At 55.5% G+C, this 27,201-nt stretch overlaps 1 protein-coding gene across 1 annotated transcript in view; it reads left to right on the top strand.

Annotated features, from left to right (window-relative positions):
* Positions 1-9,398: 9,398 nt before the first annotated feature.
* Positions 9,399-27,201, top strand: part of ACVR1C (activin A receptor type 1C) — a 29,191-nt gene continuing 11,388 nt past the window's right edge. The window contains exons 1-2 of the mRNA XM_082054888.1: positions 9,399-9,478; positions 21,495-21,725. Coding sequence (XP_081911014.1) covers positions 9,430-9,478; positions 21,495-21,725 — 280 coding nt within the window. The 5' untranslated portion in view covers positions 9,399-9,429. The remainder of the gene's footprint in view (positions 9,479-21,494; positions 21,726-27,201) is intronic.

The following is a 27,201-nucleotide window of genomic DNA, read 5'->3' as shown; positions in this document are numbered from 1 at the left end:
GGTGCGGGGCGCCGCGTGGTGCGGGGCCCCGCGTGGTGCGGGGCGCCGGGAGGTTTGGGACGGGTGCTGGCGGGGCCAGCCCGCTCTGCCCAGCCCGGCTGCGGGAGCTGCGCACACGGTGCTGGGCACGGCGGCCTGTGACACCACTCACCGCAGGGCCTGCCCACCCCGGCCTGGGGACGCTTGGTGCTGTTGCGCTCTTTAAAAAGAAAAGGTGTCCCCCTTTTCACCACAGCCATTGTGTGTCGCTCGGTGCGTGGTGGCGTTTGTCCCGGCGCCGTGTGTGAGCCGGGGCTGCGGCCCTGGCAGCGCGGGCAGGACCTGCGGCGCTGGGCCTCCCCAGGACCTCGTACTGCACGTCCCGTCATTGTCTCTGCTTGTCCTTGACCAAACGTTCTCCCTCACACCCGTGGCTGCGCCGATGGGGCTGTGTGTGTGTCCCCGGGCTGTGTGTGTGTCCCCGGGCTGTGTGTGTGTCCCCGGGCTGTGTGTGTGTCCCCGGGCTGTGTGTGTGTCCCCGGCTGTGTGTCCCGGGCTGTGTGTCCCCAGGCTGTGTCCCCAGGCTGTGTCCCGCGGGGACCGGGCCCCCCGATGGAGGGGAAGCCCCAAGCGGGGCTCGGTGCTCCCGCGGCCCTGGCCTGCCTGCGGGTTCCAGAGCGTGCCGCGGGTTCCAGAGCGTGCCGCGGGTTCCAGAGCGTGCTGCGGCTCTGTACCGGGTTCCTCGCCTTTGCAAACTGCGCCAGTGACGAGGCAGGTGGTTCGCAGGTGATGTGAGGTGGGTCTGAGCACCGACCCACCGTCGGTGAGCACCAACAGCTCCTTCCCGCCAAACGCTGCCCGCGTTTCCCAGAGCAGCTGCTGGGGATTCCGCCGACACCCCGAACCCCTGAGATAACAACGTTCACATGCCCGCAGCAGTTTCAGCAACTCCGTGTGTTCGTTACTGTGCCCAAACCTTTAGCATTACTCTCTTCATTGAAGAGTCACCCACTCGGATTAATATGAACTTACCAATAGATGTATGGGCTACTGTGTAATAGAAGTCAGAGCTGTAGCGAGCGGCGTTATGGTGGCGACACTAGAGAATTGTAAAACGGTTCTGGGAACGCGGTTCCCGGGCCGTGGAGGACCCGGGTGAGCGGTAGGAACCGACCTGCCGGCCGTTCCGCTGGCTGTGCCTTTCGGTTTGTTTTGCTTGCACAAAGTCTCAATAGGTCTTAGTTTTGTCCTGATGCGGAGGAAGACAAATTACAAAACAAAATTCTTGTTTTGCAGCCAACCCTAGAAGTACTTCCAGTTGGCAAATGTCTTTATGGTGTTACCATTTCCAAAGCCTCTTAAGTCCCCAGGATGCGCTATTTCTGTCCTACGATGAACTGTGCCATGCGAACATCCAACCTGGGAGCACACTGGCCTCACAACAGCCTCAGCACACGGGGGTTCTATTTTCCTCCATCCCTTTGGTGGTTGTTTTGTGTCACTGGCGTTTGGTGTGACAAAGGCCTGACGGCGCTGAGGCACGGGGCGAGAGGCCAGCGCTGGCGGATGGCTGGAGCTGTGCTCATGTCTGTGCTGGGAGGCACAACCAGAGAGCATCCTGCTCTTAAATCACAGAAATTCAGTTTAAATGCATGTTGTGGTCTCTTCTGCTCTTATCGCATCTCAAGCAGTTCACCGGATTCGTGGCTGTAGAGTTAAGCAATGTGGGTAATCCTGCAAAAACAAGAGAAGGCCAAAGTTCAGAGCATGAGCCATGTGAGGTGTGTGAGTGCAGGTGCTGCGGCCCCATGGCCGGGCTGGGCCCCCCATGGCCGGGCTGGGCCCCCCATGGCCGGGCTGGCCCCCCATGGCCGGGCTGGGCCCCCCCATGGCCGGGCTGGGCCCCCATGGCCGGGCTGGGTCCCCATGGCCGGGCTGGGCCCCCCATGGCCGGGCTGGGCCCCCATGGCCGGGCTGGGCCCCCCATGGCCGGGCTGGGCTCCCCATGGCCGGGCTGGGTCCCCATGGCCGGGCTGGGCCCCCCATGGCCGGGCTGGGCCCCCCATGGCCGGGCTGGGCCCCCCATGGCCGGGCTGGGCCCCCATCGCTGGGCTGGGCCCCCCATGGCCGGGCTGGGCCCCCCATGGCCGGGCTGGGCCCCCCATCGCTGGGCTGGGCCCCCCATGGCCGGGCTGGGCCCCCATTGCCGGGCTGGGCCCCCCACCGCCGGGCTGTGCCTGCAGCGCTGGGCTCTGCCCACATGGCAGTGCTGGGTGCTCCCCGGGCCGCGCCGGGGGCTGCAGACGAGCCCATGCTGAGAACACTGGGCAGAAGGGTCGAAACACTGTGCACGGGTTTGGTAGTGGGGGGCGGTTTGTTTCCTGTTTGTCAAACTCAGTTTCAGAAACATTTTGAAATGTAAGCGGCTTGTAATTCTGTATCAATGGTAGCTCTAATGACGATTATTTAATGAAAAGTGTTGAAGTTGAGGGTTAAGACCCAACAGACAATTCAAAATGCACTCTCTCAGATTTTGCAGGCATCCTATAGTACAGAATATAATAGCATATGAAGTGCCCAGACAATCAGTTTTTAATGGCCTAGATGGAAACAAAAGGTCTCAAGTGTGTTTTGAAGACACGCAGCGCTATCAGTATTAAACAGTGCGAAGGGGGTCTTGTTTAAAACAGATAACACCGGCAGCGTTGCCCTAGGATGGGTGGAAAAGCTGGGTGGAGCGTCTGAGCTGGTGGGGATGGCAGAGCAATGATCAGTGTTCTGCTGTGCTACTTTCATAAATACCAATATAAACGAGGGAGGAAATGGAAACCCTTGTCAGATGTTCATACTGCCAATATCCATATTCTCAGCAGTATGGTTCGATTTGTGCGATGAAGCGTTGAAGTTTGTGGCAGATATGAGCGGAGGTCCCAAACAGGCGCACAGCAGCTTGTTGTGCAGGTGCCTGCAGCGCTGATTCCAGCGCACGACCTTCGGCGTGAGCTCTCGGTGGGCGCTGGGCGGACGCAGCCCGTGCTCCTGCTCGTTCGCGCTGCTGGTGCCGCGTTCACATGGGTACATTCTCCGATTTGGGGGGACTTCTTGCTGTCCGCTTTAGTGGAACTCGATTTCAAGGATATATTTCACTGAGACTTTCTTGCCTTAATGCATCATCAGTATTCTATCATCAATCAAACAACAGAAAAATAAATGATCTGATTCTTTGCCCTCAAAAAAAAAAAATCTGTCTGTAGTTTTAATAGGTTTTTTGATGCAATTTGTCAGCAGTGTGTTAGAAGTCATCAATCGCCTCTCGCGCAGGGCTCGCGGCACTGCTGTCACAGGTGTTACGCTGGAACCAGGCGGTGTTGTGGCGAACGAGGAACCCCAGTTTCCAGCGAGCAGTTTCCTTGGCCGAGCGCTCGGCTCACACGGGGCCCGGGCTTTGCCTCTGCTGTGGTGGCTTTGCTGGGTTGTGCTTTGTGGCTTTGTGGTGGTGTTGTTGTTTTGTTTTATATTGATTGCAGACCCAATAGTTCCATTTTTACTAAGTAGGGTTTCTTCCTTTTCAAAGTCATTTCGGTTTTGGTTATCATGCACTTGTGTGCTGCTCCTGGTGCAAATCTGCCTGTCCGGGTCTCGTCACCATGTGAAGATAAAATGTTCTGAAATGGAGTATATTCAGGTGAGAGATAATTTACTATGAATCTCCTCACCCTAAAAAAGTTATGTTGAACTGAGGATAGAAAATTGCCGGGGGTAAAAAATAACCTGAGATGAGAACTGTCCCAGGAAGCAGAAGCTTGGAGGAGGTGAGGGGCAACTCATCAGCTTTGTGCTGCTCAGGAGCCGCGTCCTGGGCTCCATGAGGAGCTGTGGGACGGGTGGCGCTGGTCAGGGCCGGACGCACAGTCAGAACCGCTGCGCTGACCTCGACTGCTTTCCCGCTGCTCTGCTGCGCTCGGGCCGTCTCGCTGCAGCATCGCCCGCCGTCAGCGCTGCTGCCGTGGGCCAGAGCCCGTGCCGGTGGGACAGAGCCCGTACCCGTGGGCCAGAGCCCGTGCCAGTGGGACAGAGCCCGTACCCGTGGGCCAGAGCCCGTACCCGTGGGACAGAGCCCGTACCCGTGGGCCAGAGCCCGTGCCGGTGGGCCAGAGCCCGTGCCGGTGGGCCAGAGCCCGTACCCGTGGGCCAGAGCCCGTACCCGTGGGCCAGAGCCCGTGCCGGTGGGCCAGAGCCCGTACCCGTGGGACAGAGCCCGTGCCGGTGGGACAGAGCCCGTACCCGTGGGCCAGAGCCCGCACCCGTGGGCCAGAGCCCGTACCCGTGGGACAGAGCCCGTGCCGGTGGGCCAGAGCCCGCACCCGTGGGCCAGAGCCCGTGCCGGTGGGCCAGAGCCCGTACCCGTGGGACAGAGCCCGCACCCGTGGGACAGAGCCCGTACCCGTGGGACAGAGCCTGTGCCGGTGGGCCAGAGCCCGTACCCGTGGGCCAGAGCCCGTACCCGTGGGCCAGAGCCCGTACCCGTGGGCCAGAGCCCGTGCCGGTGGGCCAGAGCCCGTACCCGTGGGCCAGAGCCCGTGCCGGTGGGTCAGAGCCTGTGCTGATGGGACAGAGCCTGCACTGCTGTGATGTCCCTTGCTGGGTACAAACGATGCCATGGGATTTCCACGTGAGTCACTGTCTTCACACAGCAGGAGTACAAGGGTATGAATCTGGAGGTTCCCTGCAGCCCGAACACCCAGGGAATATTGCGTACGAGGGTTTGAAGCCTGGCACCAGATAGGACGTCACTGACACCGCCCCAAACCGCGAGCAAACCTCGGGAGCCCTCGGCCGCACCTGCACCGGGACTCGGCGGGCAGGAGGGTTCTGGCTCTGGAGCCGAGCGCTGGGTCGGCGGCCGAGCCGTGGTCACGCAGCTCCTGACCGGTGACCAGCCGTGCAGCCCCCTGCTTCACCGGCCCTTGGGAAACAACCGTGTCACCTTCGTGCGTCCTCTCAGCCGACGTTCGTGGTCAGACCTGCTCCGAACAAGAAATGAAGTTACTCTCAGGGGTTTCACTCAGGTTTATAAAGACGTCACGCAGCACTGGGCAGCGAGTGACACACCAAAGCTCTGCAGTAACGAGCGACTTCAGCCCATCTCTGTGACTAAGATGCAATAACAAGAGACTGGTTGCAAATAATTTATATATTATAATAACAAATCCATTAAAATCTTTATTCTTCATGAGTTTCTAAGGTGCTCTTCATATACATGTTTCCTCGACAATGGATTATAGAGCAGCCCTCATTTTTTGGAAGTAGTAGAGATTTGATGAGACTTTTCTATCTACCATATTAATTGTAGGTAGCAGTTCTTGGACTAGATCTGTTTAACTACGAGATGCTTCTTGCTCTCAACAAGTAAACTCATGCACGTGTTATTAGGGATGGTGGGAAAGGAAGGGATTCGGGTTGCTGCAATAAGTAATTAAAACGGCAAACTTATTGTGGGAGAGTTTAGTCATTTAAATGTTTATACATTATGGATTCTCAAGAAAAAATGCAATAACGATGGTGGATGCAAGAAGGAACGGAGATGCTAAAAAAACCCAAAACCCAACCTGAAAGCCAGGAGATAGAACAAAGTAATGCTTGAAAAAACCTCAGTATCTGTATTGTTCAAGGAATAATGCAGGTGCAGCTCAAAGCTGTTACAGTGGGGAGCTGGGGGCAGGACCAGAGAACTGCACACCGACCTCCTCCTGAACCCCTGGGTGCGAACGGAGGCTCTGCCTGGTCTGCCTGGGGGAGTCAGCAGCCGCCCCGTGTCTGTGCGGCGGGAGCCGAGGGTTAACGACACCAAACCTCTGATAGAACTTTGCCCACTCCTAATGTATCTGATTTGTTGTGGTTGGTACATGGGAGAGAAGTGTTTGCAGCTATTTATAACCTGAGCTCCCACTGACTTCGGCGCAAGGTCTTTGTCTTTCTGGAAATCAAACTAAAAACCATTAACATTCACAAATTTTACTGAATAAAAGCCATGGTACGCTAAGGACAAACTAAGGAGGACAAATGGAGTTTGGTGCGGGCGTTGCTGAGGCCGCGGAGCGCGGCCCTTGCGGCGTGCGCGGCGCTGCGGAGGAGCCACCGGGCGAGCGCCGGGGCCGCCAGCCGCGGGGCGGGACAGCGGCGCAGCGCTAATTGGAGCTGGTAATTAGCGCTGCCCTCCTCCGGCCAGGGCCCTGCTGCTCAGGTGGACGGGAATGTGCACGTGCTGCTCTGCTCTTGAGGAGCACAGGAGACGCTGTGCTCTCCATCGCTTCTGCAAAAGGTGAGCAAATGTGTTCCATACACTTGAAGAATAACCTTAACTGCTTTAATTACGTAATTCATGAGCTATGTCTTCCTTCAAACAAAAAAGCAGATGCAATAGTTGCGTGAGATGTATTTACACTTTCTAGCAGCACTGAGCAAATGAAGTGGATTGTTTGCAAGTCTTGGAGAGCAAGAGGAGGTGGGTTTGCCAAGCGGTGTGTCCGCCCCGTGCCGCCGGGAGGCCGCGCGCTGGCTGCGTGCCGGTGAGGTTCCGCGGCCCCACGGGTGTCCCGGGCTCACGGGACCGTCCCCTCCGCGTCACCGGGGCTGGCGACGCGCAGCAGGAGCAGCTGCTGCCGCAGCCGCATTTCACTGCTTTGACACCCCAACCTGCATCTTTAATGGATCTTGGCAAGTATTTTCTAAACACTCTCCATTACTTATAAAACGGTAAGTTATAGAACATGCTGCTGTGTTATATTGCAGTAGGATATTACATATACCTTTTGTACTTGCTATGAAATAGTCAACATGTTGGACTTAATTGTAAATAGATGACGTAATTCCCATTGTGTTTAACTGGCGATGGGTGATGTGGGAGTCCTGAATACCTTCTCTGGATATATTTGGATGACAACTAAAGAAAAAAAAAGTTGTAGAAGAGCAGCTTTGGTTTGCTTTGCTTTGCTTTGCTTTGGTTCGGGGTTTTTTTTGTCTTATTTAATGGCTACTTAATCCTAGACTACTTGGATTTCATCTTTGCTGTATTCGTATCTTGGTATAGCTTAATTCATTTTCTTTTTAAAAGCATCTCGTCAAATGATTTTTGCTCATGAAAGAGTAATGCAGAAACATGGAGACTGAGTAATATTCATTTGAGCACATCAGTTTGGATAAACACACACTAAAATTGACAGACCAAACCCACAACAGTGGGACGAACAGCAGCCAGGCTGGGTTTGCCCCCCGAGCTGCGGGTTGGTCCCCAGGGTGCAGCCCGTGCTGGGGCTGTAACCTGCGCGGGACGGGGGTGGTTTGAAACAATGACTTTTCCCCAGCAGGGTCCGAAGGGGCCGCGGGGCTCGGATCCCAGGGCAGCCGCACAGCCCCACCGTGCTGTCTGAGCCCGAGGGACAGAGCGGGAGCAGCGGCAGGTCCGCGAGCGTTTACTGTAGGTGAGTTTTCATTTGGGTTGTTTGGGTCGCCGTTCCACAGCGTCAGACTCTTAATTGAACTGAGCCCTAAATTAATTTTCTAATGTTAGCAGCAAAGCATTGGAATGCATGGAATTCCCAAATCCCCGGACCTTGCTGAAGCTCCCTAACCGTAGTTGCCTTGGAAAAGGCATTGGGAGCAGCGCGAGCTCTCACGGTGTGCGGAAGCAGCAGGTCAGGGAGGTTCAGCAAGGCCAACGCCGGGGCCTGCACTGGGGTCACAACAACCCCATGAACGCTGCAGCTGGGGAACAGCGGCTGGAAAAGGCCCTGGGGGTGTTGGTGCCAGCGGCTGAACATGAGCCAGCGGGTGCCCAGGTGGCCAAGAGGCCACAGCATCCTGGCTGGTCCCAGCACTGGGGTGGCCAGCAGGGCCAGGGCAGTGACCGTCCCTGTGCTGGGACCTGGGGAGGACAAACCACCAATCCTGGGGCAGTTTTGGCACCTCACGCCAATAAAACCCTTGAGGTGCTGGAGCGAGTGGAGAGAGGGGACCGGAGCTGGTGAGGGGCTGGAGCACAAGTGTGATGGAGCGGCTGAGGGACCTGGGGGGTTCAGCTGGAGAACAGGAGCTGAGGGGAGACCTTCTGATCTCTGAACTGCCTGAAAGGAGCTTGGAGCCAGGGGGGTCGGGCTCTGCTCCCCAGGAACAAGCGCCAGGAGCAGAGGAAACGGCCTCAAGTTGCGCCAGGGGAGGTTGAGGTTGGATGTGGGAACAATTTCTTCCCCAAAGGGCTGTGGGGCATTGGAACAGGCTGCCCAGGGCAGTGCTGGAGTCACCATCCCTGGAGGGCTGGACAGACGGACAGGAGGTTCTCAGGACATGGGGCAGTGCCAGGGGTGGGTAACAGTTGGACTTAGTGATCCTGAGGGTCTTTTCCAACCAAAATGATTCTGTGATTCCTACAATGGAGACAACCCTGGGATTAGAAGCTTGTGAAGACCTTGTGAATAGGGCCAGTGCTGTAACCCTGAATAAATACATAAAGAAAACTACATTAATAAAATCAACAGAAGGTGATTTTTTTTTCAGGATTTTAGTACAATTATGGAACCTCTGCCAGCACATGTGGAAATATCAGGCAGAACAAGGTAGGCTGAAAAAGCTGATTTGACAAATGTCACTAACTTCTGTATTCAAAAAAATGGAAAAAGATCACTGCTAGGAATTACTGTCTGGGGCTTAATAGGTATGTCATAATAATAATAATAATGAACTATTACGTGACAGCGATAAAAATCTAGAGATGCATCTAACAATGTGTGGGAAATGGGGATCTTTCTAGTATCTTTACTTTAAAACAAATACAGAGAAATGAATCGTGCAATGCCTTCCTGAAGACAAGTTAGACTACATGGTCTGGTCCTCTAACAAGCAGTTTTAGAATAGACTTTATTGTATCTTGATTTAAATTTAGTTGATTTGTATGATGATACCTGTAAGTACTTCGGGCTTATAGTGACACAATGGCTTTAAACAATGTCATGGTGGTTTCTAGTGTATGAGAGAGCTTCTGAGGTGCTGCAAGGAGATGGGGTGAGCCAGGTTGAGGCCCCGTTTTCTGTGCGTTTGCAGTTTACGGTGCCGCAGGCTGCATGTGGCCGGGAAGCCCCGTCGGCTGGGCTCCGCCTGGGGTCCCGCCGCGTCCCCGTGTCACCGCGCGGCTCCGGCCCGCTCGGGGCGCGGGACCCGCGGGGACAGCGGGAGGAGCCGCCGCAGCGCCGGAGCCCCCGCGCCCTTCGCCGCCCCCGCCCGTCCCCGAGGCCGCGGGGGCAGAACCGGCGCTGCCCTCCCCGCCGCGGGGTCCCGGGCGGGGCCGCGCCCGCCCCTCCCCGCCCCGCTATAGCTGCGGCGGGCGGAGCGCAGCGGAGCGGCAGCTGCCCGAGCGCGGCGGCGGCGGAGCAGGAGCCGGAGCCGGCCGGGGTGGCCATGTGGCGGGCGGCCCTGCCGCTGCTGGCCGGGCTCTCGCTGGGCGCAGGTAGGGCGGGCGGCACCGGGAGCAGCGGCGGCACCGGCACCGTCCTGAGCGCCGCCAGCGGGATGCGGGAATGGGGGAGCCGCGCCGAGCACCGCCCCCCCCTTCCTTTCCTCAGGACCCCCCTCTCCTCGGGACCCCCCCGTTCCCCGGGACCCCCGGCGCTCCGGCAGCTGCGGCGGGGCCGGCGGGGTCAGGGTTGTTTCTCGGGAGGTTAAGGAGCTTAATGCATTTAATTATGATCAACATGTATACACCAGAAATAGGTCAGCGGGGATTTACGGGGAATAACCGGGTTCCCGCCCACGCCGTTCCGGTACCGCGCGCCCCCAAGTTCTCGGTCCGCTGGGTTTCAAGAAGCGGTCGCTGGCGGGTCTGGCCCCTGGTGCTTCGTGTGCACCCGAATGTCTGCTCCGCTGCTCCGCGGTGCTCGGAGGCAGCTCCTCCGGCTGCGAGGCCGGTCGCAGCGAGGCCCCTCCGTCTGCCGGGTGTCGTGCGGCCGCGACATGTCCCGTCCCGTCCCAGCGCGGTGGGACACGGGCCACAGCCCCGGAGCGCTCTGGGCGCGGGAGCCGGGTGCGATGTCTGGGCTCTTCCCATCCAGCTTCTGCTCTCGCACAGCGGGTGGTATGAAACATTGATTTCACTCAATTTTTCCTTTGAAAGCCGCTGCTGTCAAATAACGCTCTGTAAAGCAGCAGTTGTCTTCAAGGTGAAGTGAGGCAGTGTTGAATACAACATTTTAATGTTTTTCTGTTAGGTTTACTCCAATTTACTTTTCTCTCAGTGGTTTCAGCGCAGGATCTCTGGGTGATGCTCGTTACACTCTTGCAGAGGGGTGCTGGCAGCCCAAGCTGAAGGACTGTGCCCACTCCCACATCAAAGTACTCCTATAATCCCTTCTTTGGGGAAAGGAGGGGTAACAAAGCTCAGCTATTGTTATTTGAAGTACTCTGGTAAATCCTCGTTACCTTCAGGGATGGTAAAACTTGATCTGTCTGAGATCTTATCTTTGTTTGTCTGGTTCCTTTATTATTCAAGTTTGGAAGCTGACCGTAGGGACAGGCAATGCTGCTCGTGTTCTTCCCTGGTCTGCTCGAATGGAATCACCAGTGCTTTGGCCATTTCATCTCCACTTCCCTCTGGAGACTGTTCAGCACACTAATGAATCTCGTTGGCTTTGGATGTCATTTATATAGCACAGCCCTGCATTGCTTTCCTCTCTGAAGCTGCAGTAGTGCTGTCCTGTTTTCCTTACCCCACCGGTCACTTTGCAGCGCCGGGATGAGGTGTGGTGCGTGTGCCCGCGGTGCGGGACAGGCAGGCGCCCCGGTTAGAGGGGGCACCAGGGGAGTTCCACGGACCTAGAACAAGTGTTCAGGTCTCATGCAGCGGTTGCTGCTGAGTGTCAGGTGTTCAGCTGTGCATCTGCTCATACTGCACATCTACTCTACATCTGCTCGTGCTCCACCACACACTTGTCTGATCAAGACACACGACTAAGCATGTTCTGGTAAGCTTCTAACCCTCTGTTCTCTATAATGCACGTTTGGAGATGCTGTGCTGCGCAGTGAAGCTCTCCTGAGGAACTTCCATTGTGCCACAGTATTCAGCAATATTTATGGAATTAAGAGGAAGAGTATTTTGCTACTGATGTGGAGAACAGCCCCACTGTTTCCTATCTGCTTGTCTTGTGTGGGCTTCTCAAAATTGCTTCCCTCCTGCTCCTGCCATTTTTGTTCTGCATCGCCTCCACCTGCGCTGTATCAAATGCTTTGCACACTTCCATGCTCCTCCCAGCCTTATCGTGGGGAAGTCGAGAGTACTCAGCATGCCGTAGTGTTTCTAAATGATCCAGAGCTGAGGGTGTGGGTTGTGGTAAGAAAAGGTATCTATGGGTGGTGGTTCCACCTGAGCCTCTGGTAGCACTCACCACTGAACTGTGTTTTGACTTTCTTATAACGTGTCTGGAAGATGTCTTACATTTGTGAGAGTTTCTCTCCCGCTTAAATGCGAAGCGCAAAGCCGCCTGGTGCGCGGCAGAGGTGCCGGTGCGTACAGAGGCAGGTGTGGATGGGCGGGCGGTCTCCAGCGCCGCGGTGCGTGCCCGGGCTGTGCGTTGCTGCTGCTGCCAGCTGTTACACAAACTTGCTGTTAGAAAGGAGAAGCACAATAGATATTGCTATGGAAAACTGCTACATAAGGATAAATGCATGAAAATAGCATAACATTGGACACTTGCTACATGGACAGTACTGTGTTCAAACAACTTGGTCTTCTTGTCTTTCCCATAGGGTATAATAGCCTTGTATTGAATAATAAACAGTCACTGAAAATACCCTGTGAATCTTAAGTCTGAATTTTTAGCACGTTCCTTTTATTCTAGTGTTTCCTGCAGAACATAAACTTGGAATGAAAGTCCAAGGTACATAACCCAGACAGAGCTGTGAACCAGCCGCTTCATGTCCCTGTGTCACTGAGGGGCCCAGAGAGCCACCTGCTGCAAAAAGCATCTTCCTTCCAGCTTCACAGTTCGGTTGGCTTACTCCTTATTAACTGCTCCTGTTGGAAAGCCTACATGCTGTCAAGCACCAGAAATAGTATGTCCTTGCAAGCAAGCACGGCAATAGCAAAGCAGTTGTACTTCCCTAAACAGTTTAATTCACTGCTATGTGACAAATTATTGGTATGGTGCTGTCTTCTCACTTGTGTGGGTCACTGCAGCTCTGTGGCAGTCAGAAGCTGTGCTACTACAAAAGCTCTTTTGGCGCAGGCTGTAGAGCGTTGCCGGTTGCTTGCCGGCGCTTACTCCAGGCTTTAGCCTGGCCGGGATGTTTGTGGCTCTGCGGAGCGCTGCTGGAGGAGAGGGTTCCGTTCTCTCCACGTCCGGCGCTCAGTGCCGGGTTCAGTGTCACCAGCCGGTGGACGCTGTCAGCACCGCGACACCGCAGCCGCGGGGTTTGCACCCAGCCGCTGCTGGCTCCTCGGCCAGCAGTGTCCCAGCCTGCTGCTCCTGCTGTCTCACCACAGTCCTGCAGCCAGGCTGCTTCGCTGCGTAGCTTGTGTTTCATCAAGCCTAACTTTTCAAAGGATGCTTTGCTTGCTTGAAGCTCATGAGAACGTAGCAAATGTCCTTTGACAGTTTATTCCAACAAAAATAATTTCACTGGGTGTTGTTGCCCTTTCGCTGCTCAGTTAATGTTAATTTAAATGTCTGGCCTCAATTTCTGTCTACTGTTTTTTTTTGGTCACGGTTGCTGAGCTTTTCTAGAATAGGGATTTTGAGCACCCAGTATTCTGCCTCCAAAATTAAGTTACTTAGACATGTTAATAAAACCACTTCCCATACAGATTTTTAAGAAATGAAAACATTGGGGCTATTTAGTGCCTCTCACTTTAAGACATTTTCTTCAGTTCTGGAATAATTACTTTTCCTTTCTCCTCCACAGCTTTCTGGTTTGGTATCAGTCCTTTCTGCGGCACGTTCACATAGGGAGCTTTTAATCTACTCTCACTCCTACTATTTCCTTTTCCTAGAGGGCACTTACCCACGGTTTTCCCGTACAAAGCCCGAGGTGCGGCGGCTCAGCCCGCGCTTTCCGGACCCGCGGCAGCGCGGTGCTGTGCGGGCTCTTGCTCAGATGTGCGTGTGTTGCTGTGCACGGCGTTCTCTGTCAGTCTCTAGAACATAAGGGTGGATTTGTCCCATGGCTTTTGGAATGCGCTGGTGCTTCATCCTGAGTGGTGGCAATAGTATTGACACCTGTTGCTGTTGGGAAGGTGACAAGGGAGCAGGAGGAAGAGTTGAACTTGCTGTCAGTAAGGTCTGTGCTGCCCGGGGGCTTTCAGCTTAATTGGGAACAGTGATGAGCTGATCCCATTTGTCTTCAATGCAATCTGTGATTATAAAACTTTCATATCTCCCCAGAATTGCCTTTTACATGAAAGAGCCATTTCTTAGCCTGTGTCCAGTCCCTCTGCCACCTGTCCTGTACCTCTCTCTGGTTCTCCTGTGCCCTTTGGAAATGAGTGACAGGAGCCAGTCCCCGATGGCAGAGTGGAGCGTTTGGTCTCCTCCTGGTCGCGCCCCCCCATGAACTGATTTGGGTTCTCCAGAGCTGCCCAGAGGCTCAGCGGTGTGTCCCAGAGGCTCAGCACTCCGTCCCAGAGGCTCAGCACTCCGTCCCAGAGGCTCAGCACTCCGTCCCAGAGGCTCAGCACTCCGTCCCAAAGGCTCAGTAGCATGTCCCAGAGGCTCAGCACTCCGTCCCAGAGGCTCAGCACTCCGTCCCAAAGGCTCAGTAGCGTGTCCCAGAGGCTCAGTGGTGTGTCCCAAAGGCTCAGCAGTGTGTCCCCAGCAGGGACAGCCAGCGCTGGGCTGGTCGCTGCTCAGACACAGCTGGTGCTGGTTGTTCTCCTGGCTGATTTGACTCCCCTCTGGCTCTCGGTCCCTCAGCCTGGTGAGGTTCCTTTGCCGTGCTCTGAAGTCAGTTCTGCTTTCTCCATCCCCAGCAGATCTTAGCGCTTCTTTCTCAGTTCCCCTTCCCAGATCCCTGGAGCACGCAGCACCCGATTCCGTGTGGCTCTGCAGGGATCAGCCTCTCCTGGCCAAAGCCGCCAGGTTCCCCTGCCTGGTACCTGGGCTGCTCCAGACCATGGGCTGACCGTGGGGTAAGGCTGGAGCACCTCTGCCCCATACCCTGCTCCGTCATGGGCGGCCGGGCAGAGAACGGCTGCCGGGGCTGTGCGAGACCCTGCTCCAGTGCCTGCTCCAGCCTTTGTTCAGCTCCATCATGGGCAACGGGCTGGACAGCAGGACACAGCCAGGCTGCAGCTCTGGGGTCTGCTCTGAGCCCCTTTTACAGCAGCGAAGCCTTTTCCACCCGCCCCCCATCCCTGGGATGGCGGTAGATGGGGCGGCTGGTGGGTCAGGCCCAGGTACGTGTCTCACCGTGCTGTGACACCTCCCACGCGTGTCCTCGCTCTGTGCCCGCGGCCGGGGACCGGGCGACATGCAGCGCCTGCGCTCACAGGAGCCCCGAGTCTCTTGATTTGGGAATACAATGAAAATACGCGTAGAGTGCACTATACAGAATGACTGAGGATAGAAACGTTAACGGGTATTCTGCTCTCCTTCCCATCAAGATTAAACATAGGTCTGGAATTGCTGTAAGACCACTTAGATATCTGCTTTCCAATTCCATTTTGAAATGCTCTACTGCTCTGTAGTCACAAGAAGAAACTGTTAACTGTTGTGAGTGGCACTGGATTATGGCTTAATGGAAGATTAATGCCTTGTTAATTTGTACAGTAAAAAGTTTGTGTTGAAATGCAGAACATTGCGTGGCTCACAAGAGATAGCAAGTCTGAGCCTTTTCCCCCATAGTTTTTAGTCTACTCTCTTAGTCCCACAGCATTAGTCAGCTTATGCCAATTATGTGCTCAATTCTTTCCATTTAACTTTTAAGGTTGCACTATGTCTATCTATTTGTTTTAATTGTTAGCTGCTTTTGTTAAGCTGGTGTTTAAACCCATATTCTTCCCTCTGTTGTTCATATGTAGAATCATTCTTGTTCCGTAGTTATCTTGTGATTCATATATTTGAACCTGACATGAGGAGGAACTGATGGAAGCATGAAAAAAAATCTGTTGTGCAGCTTTGTATTGATCTGTTGTGAACTGGATGCTGGTTCAGTTCTTCCTGCTATGTAAGTGAACCGCACAGCGTGTTTGCCTGTGCTGTGGGTTTTATGGCTGTATTGAAAACTAAAAAGAAAAGAAAAAAGTTGTTTTTTATGTAAGTCGGTTATGTTGATTGTCTTCTGCTCCAAAGCGCAAGTCATCCTGTCCTTAGGTCTGAGTGGGTTCTCCCGTTGCTCGTGGGCTCTGCCCGAGCACCGTGCTGCTCTGGGGGACGAGGACTGCTCACCGCTGCTGGGCCACCTGCCGTTGTCACCGCTGTCCCCCTGAGGGGAGCCATGGCGTGTCCCCTCCTGCTGTCCCCCCGAGGGGAGCCACGGCGTGTCCCCTGCTGCTGTCCCCCTGAGGGGAGCCACGGCGTGTCCCCTGCTGCTGTCCCCCCGAGGGGAGCCACGGCGTGTCCCCTCCTGCTGTCCCCCTGAGGGGAGCCACGGCGTGTCCCCTGCTGCTGTCCCCCCGAGGGGAGCCACGGCGTGTCCCCTGCTGCTGTCCCACCGAGGGGAGCCACGGCGTGTCCCCTCCTGCTGTCCCACCGAGGGGAGCCACGGCGTGTCCCCTCCTGCTGTCCCACCGAGGGGAGCCACGGCGTGTCCCGTCCTGCTGTCCCACCGAGGGGAGCCACGGCGTGTCCCGTCCTGCTGTCCCACCGAGGAGAGCCACGGCGTGTCCCCTCCTGCTGTCCCCCGCGAGGGGAGTCACAGCGTGTCCCCTCCTGCTGTCCCCCCTGAGGCGTGTCCCGTCCTGCTGTCCCACCGAGGGGAGTCACGGCGTGTCCCCTGCTGCTGTCCCACCGAGGGGAGTCACGGCGTGTCCCCTCCTGCTGTCCCCCCTGAGGCGTGTCCCGTCCTGCTGTCCCCCCCGAGGGGAGTCACGGCGTGTCCCCTCCTGCTGGCGTGTCCCCTCGTGCCCTGCCCCAGGCCATGCAGCTGTCCCTGTAGGACGGGGTGTCACCCTCCGGGGGTGCGCGGCTTGGGGAGCTCTGGGACGTGTTAGCTGGAGGATTGTGTGCCGGGAGGGCCGTAACCAGGGGTAACCACGTCTGGACACCTCCCACAGTGCTCCCAGACCGCATATTGCGGTTGTTCACTTTCTCCTAGTTTCCCAACCAGAGAATGCAATGTTTTAAGGGAAATGTTGTCCTTGAGTAAAAAAAGGAGTCATGTTTGTTACTGGATTGAAGAGTGCCTCATTTTGAAACTTTGGGAGCACGTTTTCCTCTTCCCTCTTTGATCCTTTTCCCTTTGACTCCTTCCCCATCACGGCGTTCCCGCAGCATGGCTGGTGGGGCTGGCAGAGCTGCGTGCGGTGTCTGCCGGGGGGAATGAGCATTTCACCTCCGTGCGGGAATGGCAGAATTCCAGTCGGTGTTTGCACACTCCCCCTGGTGCCGTGAAGGGCTCCCGGAGCAGCGTGTGTCCCGGTGGGCACGGTGAGACAGCATCGCGCTGTCCTCCCGCTGCCCTGGAAACCGGGGAAGGTCTCGGCAGCGTCTGGGGCAGCAGAGGAGTCACATTAGAGCAGAAACTGCGCGGATGTGTAATGTGAAAGCTTGAAATACGTTGCCAGGTTGTAGAACTGTAAAGGGACAATGTTTTCCAGGATCCCTCTCCTGATTGCACTGAGGTGAGGCGGCTGAAACAGCACGGCTGCAGGGAAATGGTATAATACTTTCACAGTTACATTTTAAGATCATCTTTCTGCTCTTTTAACAAAAGATTCTTGATGTACACAAATGCCTTTGGAAACAAGATCAAGTATTTGTATCTGTTTTGAATGTTCTACCCTTTTTTCTAAATGAGAAATTAGCCAGTAGCACAGGCAGGTACAGGGGGAACATTGGGCTTCTGTTTTTGTAGAATTACATTTAAAAATGGTCTGTGTAAATCTTCTGGGAAGAGTCTCATCTTGCTATCAACCCAGCCTCTGATCTTGTCTGTGAATAGATTGAGCCACATTGTTTTTCTGCTTTTGTTTGTTTGTTTTCCTATGTTAGTACTTGACATTGGCAGCATTAAAGCTCGTGTGAGCGTGGGCTGGCTCAGCGCTGCGCCGGAGCGGACGGCTGAGCGGCTGGGCCAAGGCTGCGCACCCCCTGCGGCGGTGCTCTGCAGCTTTTTTAGAAGGAATGATTAAAAAAGGCGACAATTCCGGTGCGGTAGGGCAGACATACACTAGAAGTTTCTCAGGTTGTAATGTTTTGGGCGTGCACAAGTTTTTCGTTCGTGTGCTCTCTTGCCTCTTCCAAGCGGAACGCACTGTTCCCATCAGGAGCTCATGTGCCTCTCTTGACTTCTGTGAGCTCAGTGTTTCCGAAGGAGAGCAGAATCATAGAATCATTCCCGTTGGAAAAGACACTCGGGATCATTGAGTCCAACCATAACCCAACTCCAGCACTAAACCATGTCCCTAAGAACCTTGTCTTTGTGCCTTTCAGCCCCCCCAGGGATGGTGACTCCACCAGTGCCCCGGGCAGCCTCAAGCCCTTCCTGGGCAGCAGAGCAGGGAATGCCTGTTGGGCCATCTCGGTCTCCAGGACTTTCTAGTCTGCAATGGGCATGAAAATTCTCTGGAAATACGGAGTTCAACATGCTCCTTTCCGTGGACTGGTGGCCAAATGCTTTTGTTCTCAGAAGCAATAATAATGTGGGTGGGTTGTATTGAGAATTTTGACCAAAACTTCGTTTCTTTTTGTTCTTTGCATAATGGCTTCTCGCAGAAGCAGCTCTGTGGGCAACAGGGTTGATTTCCGCAGCCCTGAGAACGGCCAGTTGCAGGCAGTAGGTTGGACAAGGCGGTTTCGAGGAAAACACTCAGAACTAAAAGGAAAAATGAGATGAGAGTCTTTCTGTCCGTGGTGTAGAACGAGGAAAGGACACCCAGCAGAGTGCAGTGCTGAGTCCCGCGGCAGGACACGCGGCTCTGGGCGCGGCAGCCCTGCCGTCCCGCGGCGCCGCCCGGCACGCGTGCCAGCCCGGCACAGCGGGCACGTGGCGCGGGCACCGCGCGTGCTGGCCACGCTCACCGGCCCAGCGAGGGGACAGAGCAGCTGTACCTTCCTGCCCTGCGCTCGGGGGATACCCGGGAGCCGCCAGGACCTGCAGTGACGGGTTTGATCAGCCCCTCTCTCAAGCAATCGACCACATACCAGAGTATGGATGGAGCTGTCAGTTATGTACTGCGGGTGACGGTGCAAAGGCCGTTGTCCAGTTTATGCTTGGGCTGTGAGAAGGGGGAGAAAAACAGCGCAATGACGTGTCTGAAACCCTGAAGACACTTGAGGCAGTCTTATATTCATTTCCTCAAGTAATGCTTTTATTTTGCAGTGTTGGTGACGATGTGGCTGTTTTTCTCCTACTAGATCTCTTATTTATTTGGACCTGATGAGTCTTGCTCCTGGCGTCTCTTCTAGGACCATGGTAATGTGTTTAAGGGAGAGATTTACCTGTTCTCTTGCTGGGTGATTGATTGTGCTCACTGCCGGTACAGAGCAGCGGCAGCGGCAGACAGTGATGGAGTCCTGGCGTACCCTGCGCCCAGGACAAACGCGCACGTACGGTGCCAAGGAAGTTTGTTGTGGGCCGGGGCTGCAGATAAACACGACAAGCTGTTATTGCAGGTGGGTAGCACAGGATTAAGATTGTCATAAAGAGAACAAACAGTGTCACAGAAACAGCAATCAGGTTGGTGCTGACGTCTGGCAGGACTGCTCCCTCCTCTGGGTGCTGTTAGAGATGAGTCGCCACTGCCGCAGCCCTCGGCCACCCTCCTCTTCCTCATCACGGGCACGGGGACAGTGCCTGGCACACAGAGCCAGGTGCTTTCCTGTAGACAAACCTCTGCTGGTCCCCAGCGTGGGGTGACATGGGCATGGGGACAGCGCCCAGGGTGCTCTGCTGGTCCCCAGTGTAGGGTGACATGGGCATGGGGACAGTGTGCAGGGTGCTCTGCTGGTCCCCAGCGTGGGTGACATGGGCATGGGGACAGTGCCCAGGGTGCTCTGCTGGTCCCCAGTGTAGGGTGACATGGGCATGGGGACAGTGCACAGGGTGCTCTGCTGGTCCCCAGCGTGGGGTGACGTGGGCATGGGGACAGCGCGCAGGGTGCTCTGCTGGTCCCCAGCGTGGGGTGACATGGGCATGGGGACAGTGCGCAGGGTGCTCTGCTGGTCCCCAGCGTGGGTGACATGGGCATGGGGACAGCGCGCAGGGTGCTCTGCTGGTCCCCAGCGTGGGGTGACATGGGCATGGGGACAGTGCGCAGGGTGCTCTGCTGGTCCCCGGCGTGGGTGACATGGGCATGGGGACAGCGCCCAGGGTGCTCTGCTGGTCCCCAGCGTGGGGTGACATGGGCATGGGGACAGCACCCAGGGTGCTCTGCTGGTCCCCAGCGTGGGGTGGCCAGGAAGGGCATGGCAGGGGCACAGGTGACAGCTGGGCAGCGCTGGCTCGTAGGGGCTGGCTGGTGGTCAGAGCAGAGCTCTGCTGTTCTGGGCCCATCCCAGTCCTCATGGCTCGGCTTTTTGGACGTCTGTTCTCTTTAAGAAAGAGCCTTCTCTTGCCCAGTTCCCATAGAAACAGAATGAATTTATACATCAAATTACTTCTTTTAATTCTTTTTAGTACCCTGGGTCCCATAAGTAGAGCAGGGTTCAATCTTGCAGACGTAGAACTGACCTGGGAAGGTGTTCAGAATGTATTTTGGGGACCCCATGATGGGATAAGAACTGTTTAAGTCAAAAGTTGAAGAGATAAGTCTCTCTGCTCTAAAAGGAGGTGGTGGATTGTTTTGATTGTTTGCTTGGGGGTGTTTGTGTGGTTTTGGTTGGTTGTTTTCACAGAAACAAAATAATCATATAAAGTGCACTTAAAGAAGGGTTGTCTGCAGAAATTGCTTTCAGCCCAAGGTGTCTTGGTTATCATATCACTGCTAATGTGGGCTCCTAAACTTGGTGTGAAGCAAGCAAAAAACGTTATGAAGCAGGTGACGACAACAAGGAGGACAAAAACAGTTATTGTCACCAGCTGGCGTTTCACTGAGATTATGTGGCATTGGTTTACCCCTCATCTTCCAAGAATCAATAAAGCCTGAAAAATGTAGTAGTTATTAAATGTTTCTAATTGATTTGGTGAAACATGAAGATATGGTTAAAAACATGCAAAGTTTAGAAGCCATCAGGCTTTTGCACCAAGAGAACTCGGGTGGCTGTTTGTGTGCCTGCAAAAGGTGCATCGTCTCAGAGCAGGGGAGGAAAAGTCCGTAGTTCCTGCCTGTGTCTGTCTGTCTGTAGGGTGATGTGTGCCGGGACTCGGCACCCTGGCGGCTCCTCAGGCTCATGGCCGTGGGCTGTGGCACCGGCGAGGACGCTGGGTGCTGGCACCGGCGAGGATGTTGGGTGCTGGCACCGGTGAGGACGCTGGGTGCTGGCACCGGCGAGGACGTTGGGTGCTGGCACCGGTGAGGACGTTGGGTGCTGGCACCGGTGAGGATGTTGGGTGCTGGCACTGGCGAGGACACTGGGTGCTGGCACCGGTGAGGACGCTGGCTGCTGGCACCGGCGAGGACGCTGGGTGCTGGCACCGGTGGGGACGTTGGGTGCTGGCACCGGCGAGGACGCTGGGTGCTGGCACCGGCGAGGACGCTGGGTGCTGGCACCGGTGGGGACGTTGGGTGCTGGCACCGGTGGGGACGTTGGGTGCTGGCACCGGTGAGGACGTTGGGTGCTGGCACTGGTGAGGACGCTGGGTGCTGGCACCGGCGGGGACGCTGGGTGCTGGCACCGGCGGGGACGCTGGGTGCTGGCACCGGTGAGGACGCTGGGTGCTGGCACCGGTGAGGGGCGGCTGCGGTTTGGGCAGGCAGCACAGCTGCCCGGAGAGCGGCTGCTGACAGTGTTCACGTTTCATACGTAATGAATGGAGCTGTGCCCAAATGTGCATCTCGGAATTGGGCACGAGCGTGCGTTTGTCCTGAGCCTCGCCTGAGGTGCTGTCTTGAGGCGTGCGAGCTGGAGACTTGAACCTTCCATCCACAGAAACCTCTTCTTGGGGCAGTCACTCTTCCCACCACACAAGACAGCTGCTGTACACTTCCCTGTGACCAAGGGCCACCTGGTTTCAACACTCGTCACCTGTGGGTGTTGGGGACCTGTGCTGCCAGGGCCTCCTGTGACCGGGTTCCTGCGGCAGCCCGGTGCCCGCTGACCGGCGCGGGCCAGCGCTGCCGCGGGTGCCGTCGGTGAACCAGCCGCGGCCGACTGGCACGGCGCTGTGGGGTCTGTGTGCCCGGGTCTTCTCACGAAAGCTGGACACCTCTCTTTCAGGGCTGAAGTGCGTGTGCCAGCTGTGCGAGCACACCAACTTCACCTGCCAGACCGAGGGCGCCTGCTGGGCCTCCGTCATGCTGACCAACGGGCGCGAGGAGGTGGTCAAGTCCTGCGTCTCCCTGCCCGAGCTGAACGCCCAGGTCTTCTGCCACAGCTCCAAGAACATCACCAAGACCGAGTGCTGCTACACCGACTTCTGCAATAACATTACCCTCCGCCTGCCTGTTGGTAAGAGCCGCCCGAGCGCGGAGCTGTTGGAACGCTTGCGTGACCGCTTGGAGTGCCGGAGCACCGTGCCAAGGACACGGCCCGGAGAGCCGGTTCAGGGGGTGTTAAAGGCTGGCGGTAAAGCAGTAGCTATTTTTTTCCCAACTTGTTTCAGACAGGAAGATCTAAATCACAACTCTGTCTGGGGAAAAGTGAATTTCTTGCATCTCCTAAAGATGTTCCAAATGCTGTCTGTGATACCCCGCCAGGCATTAACCGTGAAGATGAAAGGAAGTGTCTGAATCATAGAATAGTGAAGAAAACAGACTTGTAACCTCAGAGATTTTGTGGGCTGCAATATCGTAAGGGAGTTTGATTTAAATGGGCATTAGTCCAGATGCAAGGACGATGAGGTTTGATGTGCTGGGGACTTTCCGTGGGGCATGGATCAGCAATGTATAGAACGAGCAGTTGTGAGGGGCTGAGAGCTGTTAGCTGGTGTGTCACAGGGAAATAACGAAGACCTTGCTCTGGCTGAAGCTTTACAGTTGCAAACATCTGTACAGAATTCACAAACCCGCTTTAGATTGGGACGAGAGAGGTGTGGAAGGAGGGCTGGCTGTAGGTGCTGACTGTGAGCTCTATCTGGGCAATGCCCCCATGCTTCGGGACAGACCGGTGTTGGGGTTGGCGGTGAGGGTGGCCTGTGATGGGGCAGTCCTTGTCCTTGGCCAGTCTGTGTCACCAAGTGCCACGTGTCTGGTCCAGGTCACTGAGCAGTTCCCACAGGTGACATCGGTGTGAGGGCGCGTGGGAGCCGGGGGCTGCGGTGGCTCCGTGGCGGGCGGACGGCAGAGGTGTCCCCTCTGCTATGGCCACACGGCCCGCAGGGTCTGCTGCCGGGGCGGGGGTGGGGACAGCAGGGCATTGCTGGGGGGTCTCTGGGCAGGGGTGAGCACAGCAGGGCATTGCTGGGGGGTCTCTGGGCGGGGGTGAGCACAGCAGGGCATTGCTGGGGGGTCTCTGGGCGGGGGTGAGCACAGCAGGGCATTGCTGGGGGGGTCTCTGGGCAGGGGTGAGCACAGCAGGGCATTGCTGGGGGGTCTCTGGGCAGGGGTGAGCACAGCAGGGCATTGCTGGGGGGTCTCTGGGCGGGGGTGAGCACAGCAGGGCATTGCTGGGGAGTCTCTGGGCGGGGGTGAGCACAGCAGGGCATTGCTGGGGGGTCTCTGGGCGGGGGTGAGGACAGCAGGGCATTGCTGGGGGGTCTCTGGGCAGGGGTGAGCACAGCAGGGCATTGCTGGGGGGTCTCTGGGCGGGGGTGAGCACAGCAGGGCACTGCTGGGGGGTCTCTGGGCGGGGGAGAGGACAGCAGGGCATTGCGGGGGGGTCTCTGGCCGATGCCGTTTCAGCAATCCCGTTGGCCTGTGTTGAACTCTGGGGTTCTGCGGGTCGGTTTAGCAGCTTGTGAGGCAGCTTTTCCTGGGTGTTAGATTGTGCCATTGATTCCTGCCCAGCGGGGACGGGCAGGTGTAGGATTCCTGCTCCCAATTAGAGGGAGGGAGGAGATTTGCACTTCCAGGAGCTCTGTGTGCTGCACAGCTGGTGCAGTGCTTGACTCTGCCAGACTCAACATCGGGTAATGAGGTTGATTCAGTGCTTCTTAAAATAAATATTTATACTATTTTTAAGTTTAATTATTTGACTCTTCTTTCCAAGGTTTGTGCTTAAGCTGGGCTTTTTTGGAAAAGGTGTAAAATATACTACTCTACCAGATGATACCTTTTTATAACATACACTTAGACTAGTGAGAGATGTTACAGGTAAAAAAGATGCAAATTAATACATAATTTACAATTACTAATTGTGCGTAAGGCGTTATTGTATCGTGTTTAAGAGAATTCAGCAGGCAGTTAGTGGGAGCACTTGCTCTGTCACCCAGGGCACAGGAGGCAGGTGTGGTGGGGCAGCTGTGGTGGCCGTGGGGACTGTCCCCTCCTGCCTGTCCCACGGGCCTGTCCGGGGCAGCCACCGACGCACCAGCCTTCTTTCAGCTGACAACAGAAGCGAGATACTAGTAGTTATCATGCTCTAGAAATGTAGAAATAAAATACCATGCTGTTTCATTTGAAGTTGGGATGCAGGAATGTTGGGAGCAAACGGGTGTTTGCAGGGAGGCGCTGGGGTATGTCTGCCATCCTGGCTCTCGAGCTGGCGGTTGCAAAACCTCTGGTTTCATATTTCAGTACCAAAGAAAATTATTTAATTTTTGGCTTCAGCCCTTTGCTCTAATCATTTGGGGGAGTTCATGATAGTCGGATATTTAACAGTGCCGATGTTATTGCTTTGCTGGGATTCGCTGGGCTTGGACGGTGCTGGTGTAAAGGTCTGTGTGTAACGTCACCTCTTGCCTGGTGTGTCACTGTTAATGTCACCTCTTCCCCCAGCGTGTCACCGTTAATTTCACTTCTTCCCCGGCACGTCAGTGTGTCCTGTTGTACGGCCTGGCTCTTGTCCCTGGTCCCCCAAGACAGGGAACTAAACCACCGTGTCTGTTAGTGCCTAACCTAGCGCACTGGCTCTCTGGTCTTCCAAATACACCGGCTTTGTCAAGGTACTTATTTAAGCCAGCCCACCTCCAAGCACCCTCTCTGTTTAAAGAGTAATAATACATGTGGTTTGACGCTTGGTTCAGACATCTTGCTATGGAAGTTGAGTGTGTCTCCATTACGCAGATTCTAGTGTGAAAGCGGGGCAGGGGAGATGAAGAGCTTGGCCTCAGGCGGCAGTGAACCTGCAGCGGAGCGGAGGCGTCGGGCAGGGGCAGCGAGCGCCGGTCCCTGCGGGTCCCTGCGGCTGCAGCCGGGGACACCAGCCCGTCCCGCCTGCTTCAGCCCCACCGTGTGCTGCTGACCAAGGGCTGTGTTGTGAACGGGTCGGGGTGACCGGGCAGCCGTGAAGCGACTGGCGGCACAGGGACTTCTGAGCAGGAAGCGGCTGGTTTGTTTTCAGTGGCCGTGCATGAATTTCCATAGTAAAGCTGTAGATGGCATTGCACGACTGCACGCCTGGGTCGGCAGCGCAGCTCCTGGGTGCATTGCGGAGGCTGCTCTTGGTTTGAATTAGGTTTGTTTTCTGTTTTTGTTGGTTTGTTTGTTTGCTTTTTACAATGTGTGGAAATATAAATATTTGTGGATGGATTAAACTTGGATATCTGCTTTTTCTACACTAGTTGTTGGCAAGGATTTCGTGACAGTATTTTGCATCAACAGGTGTCAAGTTTCAAAGTGCAGGACTAGTTTGCAGTAATTAGGGATTTTCTGTGCTACCCTGACTTTATTTGCAGGTTTCTGCTGTTTTCCCTGGGATACTTTCTGCCCAGCAGGTGACCCGAGGTGACCTGCCCCTATCAGTGGGACGCCTGCTCCTCGGGGGACCTTTCTGTGAATTTGTCTGTAGGACAAATTGCCGCTGTGCACTCGGCGTGCTGCAGGCTGTTTGGAGGAGTTGCTAATAAGATCTTGGAGACTTCTTGCAGCTGCCCACTTGTGTCTCACAGGAGCGCCAGGCCGTATTTCTGATCTGGGAGGCGGTGTTTGTGATCTGTGCCCCCAGCCCACTCGTGGGCAGGATTTGACCCCCCGCCTGGTTGCAGGTTCCAGCTCTGGAGCAGGCGCTGGAGCTCCTGGCGGCTGACGGTGGCTGTGCTGGAGGGTGCTGGTTGGCCCCAGGAACAGTAAATCCGAGCTGGGGAACTTGTTTCCCATCCCTGCTCCAACGCAGCAAAGCTGGCGTTGGCTGCGGGCCCCTCCTCGGGTGGAGGCTGTCGAACCGCAGCTGAACACTCAGACGCTTTACGTTTGGTCCAGATGCAGTGACCAGGACTTCTGGAGCTCTGGTGGCTTTGCCTGCGTGTCTGTGATGTGTGGGGAAAAGTTTGTGCCTCTACTCATTCTGACCTCGTCTCAAAACACCCAGTGACGCTGGGTATTAACCCTCCAGCTCTACAGACGCTGGGAATTGAGGCCGGATGGGCGCAGGTGGGTTTGGGAGTTTCTTACAGGATTTGGGGCTTTCTGACCAGGCTGCTTGCAGGGACTGGCTGAAGAAAACGTCAGCCTCTCAGCGCGAAAACGTGGGGATGTGCTCGGTGTACAGCCACATGCTTGTGATTCAGTGGGAAGCTTCAGCACAGCAAAGAATTCTCTGTGGAAGTTTGATTCTAAAGGTGTTGGGGTTTCTCCTTCAGTCCGCGCTTCCAGCAAAAGGCGCCAGAGCCGTCCCCTCTGCTGCCTCGGGGTGACCTGGCGCTGCGGCATCTCTGCAACTGGAGAGAAAAAGCGGATGAGTTCTCTTCTGTATTTGCATAATGGAAAGTGAGTCAGAGGAGAAAGGAGGCTTTATGGAACAAGATTAAGCTAATAGTGTGATTAACAAACTGTATAATAAGAAATTTCCAGCTCTCTTCTTTATTCCTGTTGCCCAAACTGTACAAAGGCACAAATGGTCCTCGTATCGCCTACAGTGGCACACACTGGGCTGAAAGGAAGGGAAATATAATAGACTTACTAAGACAAAAATCCCTCGAGTAAATTTGTATTGCCGAGAGAAGTGAATGGTACCAATTAAATTAATTGTTGGGCAAAGATTCTCATATTTTGTTGGATTTTTTTTATTTTTAATATCATCTGTAAGTTTTGCATGAACAAATAATGACTGTTCATTTACCAGTTTGAAAATGCCTAAAGACATTAATGCCCTTTTAGGAGAATGGTATACATGGATATGTTAGTATTAAAGGAGTCAGACACTACGGTACATATTAATCCAGAAAATGAGAAAAATCATCCGTCAACCAGTAACTTTCTGAAGAAAACCCAGTGTTTGAATACAAATGGTAGGGAGGTCTCTGGTAATTGCTCCGGCCCCTGAGCTGCCCAGGTCCCGGTGGAGGGACGCGCTGCCCGGCGCCGCTCGGCCCGGCCCTTTCTGCTCCTTGCCTGCTGTGCAACGGGGTGAAGAGCTCCGGCTGGGTTTGTCCAGCACAGACGGGGTGAAGAGCTCCGGCTGGGTTTGCCCAGCACCGACGGGGTGAAGAGCTCCGGCTGGGTTTGCCCAGCACAGACGGGGTGAAGAGCTCCGGCTGGGTTTGTCCAGCACAGACGGGGTGAAGAGCTCCGGCTGGGTTTGTCCAGCACAGACGGGGTGAAGAGCTCCGGCTGGGTTTGCCCAGCACCGACGGGGTGAAGAGCTCCGGCTGGGTTTGCCCAGCACAGACGGGGTGAAGAGCTCCGGCTGGGTTTGCCCAGCACAGACGGGGTGAAGAGCTCCGGCTGGGTTTGTCCAGCACAGACGGGGTGAAGAGCTCCGGCTGGGTTTGCCCAGCACAGACGGGGTGAAGAGCTCCGGCTGGGTTTGCCCAGCACAGACGGGGTGAAGAGCTCCGGCTGGGTTTGTCCAGCACAGACGGGGTGAAGAGCTCCGGCTGGGTTTGCCC

Source organism: Streptopelia decaocto (assembly GCF_964273445.1).
Source record: "Streptopelia decaocto genome assembly, chromosome: 6".
Classification (NCBI taxonomy): domain Eukaryota; kingdom Metazoa; phylum Chordata; class Aves; order Columbiformes; family Columbidae; genus Streptopelia; species Streptopelia decaocto.
The sequence above is the reverse complement of the archived record's forward strand: the minus strand, read 5'-3'. Positions and strand labels throughout refer to the sequence as shown.